This window comes from Pagrus pagrus (genome assembly GCF_965226575.1).
Source record: "Pagrus pagrus genome assembly, chromosome: 17".
In the NCBI taxonomy this organism is placed as follows: Eukaryota; Metazoa; Chordata; class Actinopteri; order Spariformes; family Sparidae; genus Pagrus; species Pagrus pagrus.
In genome coordinates, this window is record NC_140201.1 from 19,737,925 (window position 1) to 19,750,099 (window position 12,175).

Consider the following 12,175-nt stretch of genomic DNA (forward strand, 5'->3'; position numbering starts at 1 on the left):
AGACAGCACACGCGTTGATACCTCACTCTCTTCTTCATCATCAGACTACAGAGGAAAGAAAGAGTGAAAGTCAAAGACGAGCTCGAAGAAAATGAAGTGGGAATAAGGTGAAAAAGCAAAGACAGATTCGAAAAAGAATCTGAGAGTGTGACACCTGAATGTGTCCTCGTGTAAGAGATTCTGCGTGTGTGTGTGTGATGCTCACAGGAGCGTTGACGTCCATGATCATCTTCCCTCTGGTCTTGTTGCGTTCGCGGTGGTCGGCTCGTTTCTGTTTCTGCTGCAGCACGCGGTCTCGGGTGGTTCGGTACTCCAGCGCAAACTCGCTGAGGATTTTGCTGAACCTGTGGACGCTGATCTCTCTCACGCTGTAGGCCGGGTGACCGAGGAACAACAGGAACGAATGGAACCTGGGAGAAGAATGACAACATCCAATTTCCTTCAGCTTCTTGTGGGAAAGTTTCTGACACTTCTACTTTTACAAGTTTAAATAGATGCATAGTTTTCAAGACCAGTGGATAATCTGTACTGAGATTACTACCTGTTGATGATCCTGCGGTGAACGATCTTGAGGATGATGATCCTCTCTGCACAGTCTTTGAGGAAGTCGGACATCTTCTGCTTTAGCTGGGGCTTCATCTCGTGCTTGGCGATCACCTTCAGGTGGTCCCATGAGGCTTTGCAGCGGCGCTCCATCTGACACAGGTTCTCCTGCAGCTGGTCGAAATCCACCTGACGGAAGACATGTTGGTACAAATAAGGGACTTGTGGAGGGAAAGTATTTTAAAAACCTTGCAACCAAAACAAAACATAGGAAGCCCTCTAAGTAACTGAATGGCATTTTTATTTCATAAATGTTCGATATAATTCAGCTAAACTAAAAACATACAGGAGTCAGATAGAATCACCACATTTTTTTATCAATAATGTAGTGTAAAGATGATTTATTGATTCCAAGTTAATTCTACTCAAAATTCTTGGCTGTCTTCTTAATTATTAATTAAAAGTTATAAACAAGTTATTTTGCTAATTGCCCCCCCCCCCCCCCCCGCCAACCCCTTGTTCAAAAAAATGCTGTGAAAATGCCCTCTTGGACGCCCCTATGGTAGATAAAACATGATAAAGAGCCCTCTAGGGTTAGAGACAATCCACTTCCTACCCCCATAAACTTTCAATTAAAAAGGTCAATGGAAACAGCCTGATACAATATTGGTTAGCTGTCAGAGCATTACTGCAAATGATCAGCCCCTCAGACTTACAAGATTGAAACTGGAATCTGATTGATCTCTCTAGCCGAGCCTTTACAACCGACGGACAGATTGCTTGCATTGTAAATCACTCGCATGGCACTACTTTGCCAATCCTATCTCTGGATTGCTTTAAGCATTGTGATCGGAGTTTTGTCCCCCAACAGACCAAATCGCCTACAGAGCACAGAGATGCACAACAGTTTCTATATAAGCTTTCTGTTGGCGAGTGCTGAGCGTACCTTTGCAGATCGTGTGATGGCTCCGATCTCAGAGTAGAGGTCGGTGCTCTGAGGGAAGTTCTCCACCACCACGGCGCAGGCGTGATGCAGCAGAGACTGCTTATGAACCGTGTCCTTCACCTCTGGGACCTTCTCCAAATATGTCATCTCGAAGCCTTTAGCCTGGACACATGGACACACAGATTACGATCCTTTTCTGATTTCCTATGTAAAAACAAACTTGCACGAAAATCCATTAAAGCTGAACATAAAATGAACATAATATAACCAAATACATCATGATTGAGCCAAGAGTATGTCATATGTATGCATTATAAGATACATCCGTTCTGACCAAACAATAGTAGCTAATCTGTGATGTAATTTTTAATCTACAAATTACAGGCTTAAAATATCCACACTCCATTAAACCCACTGACTATCTCTACAATTGCCCCAAACAAAAGAAGCTTGTCATTATGTCCCAGTGTGATGATGTGAACCTGTAACGGTTGTGACTCACAGTAGAACAGTTGAGGAAGTTCCCGATAGAGAGCAGCGTGGAGAGGATGTAACGCAGAGTTTTGTTCTTCTCCAGCTGCTCCATACCTTCCTTCAGATCCTGAAGCGGCTCCGCTACTTCCTGCGAGGAGGCGAACACACACAAACATCATTAGCTGAGTCAATTAATACACCCAAAAACATGTGTTGTTACATAAGTGGTGAGCAGGTGCACCTCGTCTCCGACCACAAATGATCTGCGCCCATCTGAGGTCATGAGAGGTTGTTTAAAGGTTGCTGCCTCGGTCGGCCTCGTGCCTCTGATTACATCAAGCTCTTGTGTTTTGGTTTATCCCGTGTGCATGTGTTTGTGTTCCCGCACGGTATGATGCCCTCCATTAAGCCTCCCACTACCAAACCGTCCCACAGAGTTGAATCGGGAATGCCGTCGTGCCTTACACGGAGAGATTAAAGACAACTGCATCCTGCGGAAAGCCGTAAAATTTACAGGATGGGGAGAGGGAGGGGCGGCGTGTTTTTCATTCTCGGGGTTTGGACTTTGAACTTCTCCTCCTGGATGCATTCTTCGCCCGAGTGTGCCAGAGGAGGACAAGGTGCCGCTAATAAGCGTGCATATTTTGTTATGATGTTCCGATGTAAGTATGTTGATGTTTCGCGGATGTTGTTTGCACTAAAAGGGATGTTGTTGCTTACTGACACACATGAGACACACACACATTTGCACACATGCTGCGCACATTTACTAAGAGTGGACTTTTTTATGTGTATGTCTGTTTCTGCTTTGATAAAACCACATCCACTCGCTCGGTATGATTTCAAATGTGCTGTTTAAAAATGGGTTTGGTTTGGCCTTCCCTCCTCTATATTTTTATGAAAAGCATATTTTTTCAAATTATTAAAGTTTTATCTCATCTAATAGTTTAATGCAGACCTTCTCAGTTGCCTCATAGTCCATCTTGAAGGCCCAGAGCTGGAGCCTGGCGGAGAGCTCGCTGATGGAGGACAGAGTGAGGAGGAACTGCTCTGCTGAGCCAAGTGGGACATCAGGGTTGGCCAGCTGGGCCTCCTGGATCTTCTGCTTCTCCTCCTCTGTGGGGATCATCGTCAGGATTTTCTGTAAGAGAGGACAGCAGTGAACAGTGCATGAGTGACAGGTGTCACTTTCAAACACGTACACCAGATCGTGTGTATCTCCTACCTCTATGCCCTCCTTGTTGAGCGCGTACTCATCAAAGTTAAGTATGGCCGTCTTGATCGTTCGAGGAGGAGGCAGCACCGTCAGCCCGATGTTGATGGCGTTACTCCTCTTGGAATCCAAGACGATGATCTCCTGCCGCTTGCCATCCGCGGCTGTTTTCTAGAGCACAAAAACAATGTGAGGGTCAATGCCGGGTCTCCCTCTGTCTCTCTCTCTTGTCTCTGTGTGGTCGGCTTTACGGATTAGAGGGATCCGTCACTCAGCTCACACTGACTGCAGCTGTGGGAACTATATGGTTAGTAGAGCAGGGAATACGATCGCAGGTAACGTCTGTAAGTAAGTGTGTTTATGTTGGTGTTTGCATGTCTGCAGATGTAGTGACACTGTATGTGAACACAGGACCTCACCAGCACTTGAGGTCATTAGCTATTAAAGGAAGGAGGGTGTAACATGGCAGTGTAACAGAGGAGGTGCAAAGACCTGGTTACTGCCACTATATAGTTATATACTCACCATATGGAGGTCTGGAAGACTTACACAACAGTATATCAGTTATTGTAAACTAAATAGTCAAACAGGGAAATAGATCAAATGGAACGAAGTCTGAAAACAAACAGACTGATTAAGAAATGCACCAATTTATAAGCAAAATCGTATGTGAAATTGCTTTGAACCTTGTGATCTCTAATCGTTTTAATAACTAAAACATACATACGTACATACTTTACATTCTGATGGGTCAGGTAGGAGAACCCAAGAACCTAAAGAAGGAACAAAGGAGACTCTACCATAATAATATCAGCAAAGTCTGCTGTGGCCTCTGATGGCTTTGATATTGAGGTGGTCCTCTAAATCTTGGATTCTCTCATTAACTGGAAGCTTTACTTGAGCTCTTTCGACACTGTAGCTGCAGACCACCATCACACTGTTACATTACTTGTAGACCAGAAGCCGAGCTAAGGCGAGTTATTCACTGCTTCTGCTCGGACACAAGTTGTGCTTTCGAAACAGAGGCTCAGGAGTTCAATGTGTGAGAAACCCTAATCCTAGCAGACCATACTTTTCTTATTTAGAGGCTTTGTGAGAATTATGAAGGATTCAAACTCTCCTGTTTGATCAGAACACACGTGACCTCGCCAAAACCCCTTAAACTTCAACTTTCGATCGCTGGAGGTAACGGACACTGTTACCATTGGGTTGTGTGATAAAGCAGCAGCCACCAAAGTACATAAAGAAACAAAAAGAAAGTACACGACTTCTGTCAAAACATGAGGATATTTATTTATAATTATAAAGTAATGTAATGGACTATGAATTTTATCCACGTGATTCTCCCACACTGGTGCAAAGCGACTGGAAGACTGCCTCTCTTTTCCCCGATCAGTAACAAAACTGTCATTTGTAATCTGGTATGGAAGTAGCACTTGGCCACCACTGACTCACTGTCCAAGAAGTTTCAAAGTAAAAAAGCTGCGCCACTGTTTTAAGATGCATCATATCAACTTTTGTCAAACCCCAATTACCGGACAGTCAATCGTGTGTGCTGTTAGATGAACAAACAAATAAATAACACTCACTGTAAAAAATGGTTGGGTCAGTCAAGGCGTTCATTATCTTTGTTTCCGTTAATGTTTTCTATGCACATTTTGAAGTATTGCCTTGGAAAAGGTGAAGGGAAATCTTGAAGACTTCCCTTGTAGATGGCCAAGGTGAGATTTGTGTAATGTAGTCTATCCCCGGACTTAAGACAAACTTTTCCATAGCCTAGTTTATTTGCTCCTGGACGGAAATGTGCAAAATTCGCAATGTTTTTTTTATTTTTTGCGACATTTTAAAAGTTACCTTGAAACTTGCTTGACAGTTAGAAACACAGAGCTACACTGTAAAGTTGAATTTAGATTTAAAAAGTCAGGAAACACAGTTACCTCAGAATTACCAAGTAAAGTAGAATATTACATTTAAGTTGTACGAGCTTAAACATTTTAACAACTTAAAATTATTAGTCGATTTTACTTGGTAATTTTGAGGTAATCATTTTCCTCCACTTTTTTAAGTAAGATTACTTTTTACAGTGTACTACTTATAAACTGGTGTCCCAGACCTCTGTGAACCGTGTTCAGGCACTGGTTGTTTACCTTTGTAACTGGTATCTCCTTTGATTTCGTCTCAAACAGGTGTTCCAGTTTGGCCGTGTCCAACTTCACTGTTTCCAGTTTGGACCAGAACGAATCTCCGCTCCGCTTGTAGTCGCTGTACTGAGAGTCTGTCGGACGTACCTGATCACAAACAGAACGAGAACAATGGACTGCATGAGGTAGAGACATGTGCTGGACGCCCATTTCCCACAATAAAAGAGGTAAATGAGAGACTTTGAATACAAATAACCCCAGGTTAAAGCAGCAGCAGGAACATTGTGGGTCATTCAGTTCCTCATGACTCCTTAATGGTAACTGGCTAATGAAAATGTGCTGTTTTATAAGAACTCTTGATCTTCATCTGCAAGACTACCAGTCAAACAAACAAACAAACAAACAAACACTGAGACAAAGTGAAGGCCTGAATAAAGCGAGCCATGCAGCTGTTTCTTCTGTCCAAAAAGCCTCAGTTGTACCTGACTGATGAAAAAGGTAACTCTGCCTTGACTCACCTCGTTCCAGAACAGCCTGATCGTCTTCTTCTTCTTGTTGAAGAGAGGCGGCTCTGGGGGTGGAGGCACTGGAATCGGCGGGGGAACACAAAATGAAGGCGGAGGTGGAGGCCTCATTATACCAATCAAGGGAGGGGGTGGGGGGCAGCTGCCTAGCATGGGAGGGGGTGGAGGGAAGCGATGGATGAAGGGCGGAGGAGGGGGCGGGGGCGGGAGGTAGCTGCACCCTCCCATCAAAACAGCATCCAGAATGTCTTTGTCATCCTCCTCGGTCAGGTCGGTGAAGTTGATGTCCCCGATGCGCAGCTCTCGAGGGCTGGCCAGCAGCTGGTCCCAGATCGTGTCTGATTCCTTTTTGGGTGGGGGAGGAGGGGGCTCGTTGGCCGGGCATTCCAGGTGAGGGGGGGGTGACACGAGGTCCTTGATCAAGTTTCCGAACCGCTCTGCGAACGGTCGGATGCTCCCCTGGTGATCGGAGCCGTCGGCCCTGTTGTCGCTCTTCTGGTCACCTTCCAGTTGGCTGTCAGCGTCCTCCTGGGTTTCTTTGTCCTCCCCCTCTTCTTTTTCTTTCTCTTTCTCTTTCTCCTTCTCCGCATCTTCTTCCTCCTCCTCCTCATCACTGGGCTTCTTGTTCTGGGAGTACAGCATGTCCAGCATGAAAAGCTTGCTGTTGAGGAGTTTGCTGCACTGCTCGTTCACCTCTTCCTCCTTAAAGCCTGGGGAGTTGTTGAGAGGAGAGAGGGGTATAAGAAAAAGTGCACTCTGCATGCAATGAACCATTGTCAAGGAGGCTTTAAAATCAAAGCACTTTAGGGTATCAACTGAATTACAAATACAATTTGATATATGTAACAGCATGTATTTAGACATTTATAATGATTAGGGACACTCGATCGATTTTACACGAGGTTCAGTTTACTTGACACAAGGAGTAACACCATGAAAGCAGAAGTATTATGTCAACTGTAGAATCTGATGTTTTTGGAGCGTGACCATTAAAAATCATCATGTAATTTTACTTATTTACTGACTTTCACAAAACTTTTTTTCATTTTCTTTTATGGTCCAACCTAAAGTGAGTTCCCAAACACTGCAGGTAGGCCAACATGCACAAGGGTCCTTTCTTTCATTACAGTGTGCGGCATGTTTATGTAAGTTTTTGTGTCTGCCGTGCCTCCCAAAAGCAGCTGAAATAAGCAATCAGCCAATAATTGTTGAGATTTGGGAGGTGTGCCTGTTCCTGTGGGAGCCTCTGTGACCTAACATAACACTCCTCTCTTCGTAGGTTGCAGAGATGTTTACGTGTACACTTGGAGATGCATAATTCAAGTTTTAGCCCTCTGTAATCGGTCTTGTGTTTGTTCTTGGTTTCAGTACTACTTACGTTGAAGCTTTCATTCTGCAAAATCACCATATTTGCGACAATGTAGTACAAATTTCAATGTATTTTCACCATCCACTACAGAGGGCTCATCTGAAATAGTATCACTTAAAGGAAACCTATTTAGCTTTTTCATTTTTTTCCGTTCAGTTCTCGTGCATGTAAAAGACATTGAAAGTTAAACAGGTCTAAGTCTGCACCAACAGAAGCTCTTCTCTCCCACAAAACACTGCTCCTGAAACGCCTCATCAGTACTTTCGCCTTTAATTCTGTGACTTTGTGACATCACACTACATCACCATGTCACACATTGGCAAAAGTTAGCTTTACAATCAGTGTTGCTCACCAAAATGCCAAAATTTTATTACATCCATGTCAGCTACTCTTTACTGGCAGCAGAGTGACGCAGTCATCGATATATTGCTTAATAGTGCTAATAGTAAACAAGTTATAATGTACCTTTAAGACTATTTTGAAGAGTTTGCAAGAATGATGTTGATACACTGCCAAAAAAATCCATTTTAACCATCCATTAATTTTAAGACAAGTACAGATGACAAAAATCCTTAAAAGCAACTTCAAACTAGACTTCTCTACCCACCATTCTCATTGCTGGCCCTCTCCTCTCTCTCCAGAGTGCTGCTGGCGGAGGAGATGCTGGAGGCCGAGCAGTTGTCCTTCTCATTCACCTCCTCATTCTGTCTCTCCTTGTCGCTCAGGATGCCACTGTCCTCCTCTGCCTCCGCCTCTACCTCCACCTCCTCTTTCTCCTTCTCCGGCTCCTGCTCACACTCCTCGCCTTCCTCCTCCTTTTCTGCTGCTGCCGCTTCCTCTTGTACTTCCTCCTCTTCTTCCTCCTCTTTCTGTTCTTCCTCCTCTTCAGCGGCGGCCTCTTTTTCCTCTGCTTCTACACTGGCACTGGAGTCATCAGCCTCTCCTGTCAAAAAAATTGTAAAATGCCGGTTTACTATCTCATCTCATGCCTTGATTAGACATGCTGCAATCATTTACACAGACACATACTGTAAGGTGTGTGTTTGAAACATGTGACACGGCTGTCTTTGATTTTAAAGACGTCTCTGTTTAGGCTCCCAGGGCACCCTGTATCACCACTCACTCACATGGTAAGAAGAAAAACAAGAACACACACCCATGCACTAATGTAAACAATATGGCAGGTACATAAAGACAGGTTGTTGCAGGATCAGGATATGAACAGGAAATGAGGAATTAAGTTCCTGTTTACGTCAAAACACACTCATGTACACGGTGCAAACATGGTGCAAACTTTCTAACCCCGCCTGCAGTGAGGCAGGCGGGGTTAGAAAAACACGACACTGTGAGGCCTCATACACTCGCCTGTTATAGCTGCAGCAACTCAGCTCGTGGCTACGCATGCACTCGGCTCCACGACAAGGCTCTTTTCTTACACATGATGTTTTGGTATCACACTTTCAAAAAGGTCTTTCAAAAACCTATTTGACCCTTTCACCCCTATCCTCTCTCTGTTTTTTTTTCTTTCTATCCCCCCGATGGTGTCCCCCTTCTCTCCCTCAGTATTTTCCAAAGTCTGTCTCGCATCGCCTTGTTGTGCTCACGCCTGCCTGCTAATTTAAATGGCAGGCTGCAAACTGCAACAATTTAAGGTTGAGAATGATTACTTTGGGGTGCACTACTGGGAATTGAACTGGTCCCCGAGGTGTGAACCGACAAAATTCAAAGTCATACAAGAGAACTTGAACACACACAATCTTAAAGTTAAAATCGTCAGGTCGTACTGAGCGGTTTTGGTGCGACATTAGTTATGTTGCCAATTTTTAGCCATTCAATGTATTCACATTCTATATTATCTCTCTGCGTAGTATTTGTTGTCATGCTTGATCAAGATTGCCTTTACAAGCATGAGAGATGCACAGCAAACAATTCATGTAGTATGTCATCAAAGGTAATTGTTTTCAATTCTATCTTAATGATATTAACGTTCAGGGGCGGAGCACAAAATTCTGGACTCTGTATATTCAGCCCCCCCCTTCGATGTCCCTGTTAGCGCTGTAAACCTTCATCCAAAATACTTCTTGAAACAATACATGATTATTTTCTGCATTTTTTTTTACTGAAAATTTTGTTGTAAATTTTTACATTGAATAATGGAACAGTTCTCAAACTCATGCTGTTGTCTACTGCTGTCTACTGAAACTACTTACAGCGAGCGCAACAATAAGTCAGATCAAGGCTGCAATTGTTTTTTGACCAACTAGTTTTGTTTGGATGCACTGTATGAAGATGCTACAGTTGCTCATTCTAGTTAGCTACTGCTATGGTATTAAACTGCAAATGGTGTTACCATGGTAATCACAGATTTTGCCGAATTAACCATGACTGGTTATTCTTTTAAATTGTTTTGAATCAATGTTTTCACCACCATTAATCTTCATAGGACCAACATTTGTGTCAGAGTATACACAGTTATAGCATAAGCTAACTTAGCCCCTTAAAGGCGCAATGTGTAAGAATTTTGCTGCCCCCCATTTGTTTTTTCTTACATACTGCACCTTTAAATTCTTATTTTTAGTAGTGGTAGTAGAAGTAGTATGGCTAACAGTACCAGCAGGAGAAACAGTGACAATCCAACTATACTTGTAGCAGTAGTAATGCTGAATATTAACATCCAGTTGACTGCAAAACCGACCAGTCATTAAAATAGGGGAGTATGTAAACATGTTTAGTTAACTACAGTGTTACATGTTACTCTTACATGTCGCCATCTAAACATTTTTTACTTGTTAGTAACTCCATCCTCACAGAGACCCCATGTGATTAGTCAATACAGTGTGCAGTGCGTTTCTATATGACAGCTACTCCATCAAACAGTATTCTCAGTTGTCCTACCAGTCTCAGAGGGCGTGTTGGGGGTAGCGGGGGTCCCGGATTCGAGGTCAGCCTCTGCGTCCTCCTGGGAGGCGAAGGAGGACGGGGTGCTGCTGCGCGATGATGAGGGCCAGGCCTCCGAGGGTTCAAAGTTCAGGTTGAGGTCAGGGCGAGTCCTTGACACCCGGACGCGATCCCTCTCGTACTCCTCTGCTGCCAGACGCTCCACGTTCTTATACCTGGAGGAGAGGGTGGATCAGAGGAGGAAAGAGGTAAAAAACAGAGTTAGAGAGTTACATACAATGCTGCTCTCAGTGCCCTGAACTAGTTTGTTTGCTGATTTATTTAAATTCATGACAAACTACAGACCTACTGTTTGCCTTAAAAACACATTCCTCAGTGTCTTCTCCTCACACTATAAGCACACCTCAATTCTCTACCTCACCCTATTAATCGTCCACACAGCATTTAACACATTCATCCCTCAAATCCTGCAGTCAAGAGTTTCACCAGTCCTGCTCTCCTTTCCTCTCCTGTTAAGCCAAATGTTCAGCTATCACCAGCAGTCCAAATATGCAACCAGCGGGAGTAAAGAGAAGAAGCGACAGTGTTAGGGAGGAGGATGAAGAGGAGAGGAGAAGACAGGAGAGAAGTTAATGCCTGGCTGCTGAAAGGCCAAACAGCAGAAGTGAATCAGAGTAAACCTGTTCAAGATGTGCCTCGATCAGCTCTCCTCTCTTATCCTTTTCCTTCTTCTCTTCCTCCCTTTCTCCCCTTAACAAACTTTACCACTCAACCTGCTGGCCAGAATAGATTCACTGGCACTGAATCAACCCTCTCTCTCTCTCTCTCTCTTTCTTCCTCTAACCCCTCCTCTTTCCCACCGTGCCATGAATGTGTGGAGCTTCTGTTCAGAGTTCATTAGCATCAGGCCACTTCAGAGGTCTGAAGAAACTGGATACCAATATATGTGTGTGTTTGTGTGTATGTGCACCTGATTGGGAGTGAAATGGAGCGAGTGAGCCAACTGTGTATTGTGTGCTTCGACTTGGAACGAAACCTTCAAATTGCTGTATGTCCTGACGCACTTTGAAATAAAAGGTGTTGAGTGATAGTTTGCAAAACATTTTAGCATGCCAGACTATCACTGTAGGTAGTGTCTATGCCCACAAATCACTTTTTCATAACGCATTTACTGTATGTGTGTGTTAATACACATATGCATCATCAAACATTGCCATTGTATTAGAAAATCTGTTATCACCGGGCCAGGAGTGAGATGACTGCTATACCATGGATGATGATGATATGACATCGCATTTCATGATTTATTTAAAGCAGCTACAAGGAACTTTAAAGTTTTGTTGATTCTGGCGACTCCTGTGGACAAAAGTGGTATGAGCATCATCATATTAATGATCTTGATCTTTAGCATGTTTAACATTTAGAAACAAGATGGTGCTATGAGCTAAATGCTATGAGCTAAAATATCAGCATGCTCATGAGGCTAATGTTGTCATGTTTAACGTGCAAAATGGTTTCATGTTCACCATCTTAGTTTGGTGTGCTAATTACTAATTAGCCTTTCACAACTAGCAACTGAAAATAAGCACACATACTGTGGGGCTGTACAGTGGAGATATGAGCTAACATGCTCACAGTGATAATGCTAACATGTTTAGCAGGAATAATGTTTACCATGTTCAGCATCTTAGTTTGGTGTGCTAAGCACTTTGCAACGAGCAACCAAGCAATTAGCAATATGTAGTAGCCAGGCATCAAAAGCAAACAAAAATGTCTGAGACATGATTCAGGAATCCTGTTCAGTATATACACCATTAACAATCTTTTCTGGACTGTCACTGAAGCCATTATATTTCATAGACTTTTTTTCTCCAGGTGCTACAGCACTGTATCTTGTCAGACACATAAGTCCTTCAGGGAGGTAAACTGGGGTAAAAACTCATGTTTTCCTAATAACCATGACGCCCAAATACACCATAAATACATCAGCCTCTACTGTGGATACATCTCCCATGTGCTCATCTCACTCTCTGGCTTTCTGTCCACGTTTGCTTGTCTTGTGTCTTG

The 12,175-nt window shown here is 43.4% G+C and overlaps 1 protein-coding gene across 4 annotated transcripts in view; it reads right to left on the bottom strand.

Moving 5' to 3' along the window:
* Positions 1–12,175, bottom strand: part of fhod3a (formin homology 2 domain containing 3a) — a 74,832-nt gene that overhangs the window by 2,764 nt on the left and 59,893 nt on the right. For 3 of the 4 annotated variants that reach the window (XM_084380097.1, XM_084380096.1, XM_084380094.1), the window contains 11 exons: positions 10,106–10,323; positions 7,818–8,153; positions 5,836–6,551; positions 5,324–5,464; positions 3,189–3,347; positions 2,922–3,104; positions 1,992–2,111; positions 1,490–1,651; positions 542–732; positions 206–410; positions 22–45 (listed from right to left, as the gene is read on the bottom strand). In XM_084380097.1, coding sequence (XP_084236223.1) covers positions 22–45; positions 206–410; positions 542–732; positions 1,490–1,651; positions 1,992–2,111; positions 2,922–3,104; positions 3,189–3,347; positions 5,324–5,464; positions 5,836–6,551; positions 7,818–8,153; positions 10,106–10,323 — 2,455 coding nt within the window. The remainder of the gene's footprint in view (positions 1–21; positions 46–205; positions 411–541; positions 733–1,489; positions 1,652–1,991; positions 2,112–2,921; positions 3,105–3,188; positions 3,348–5,323; positions 5,465–5,835; positions 6,552–7,817; positions 8,154–10,105; positions 10,324–12,175) is intronic. The other variant, XM_084380095.1, reaches the window with a different exon arrangement.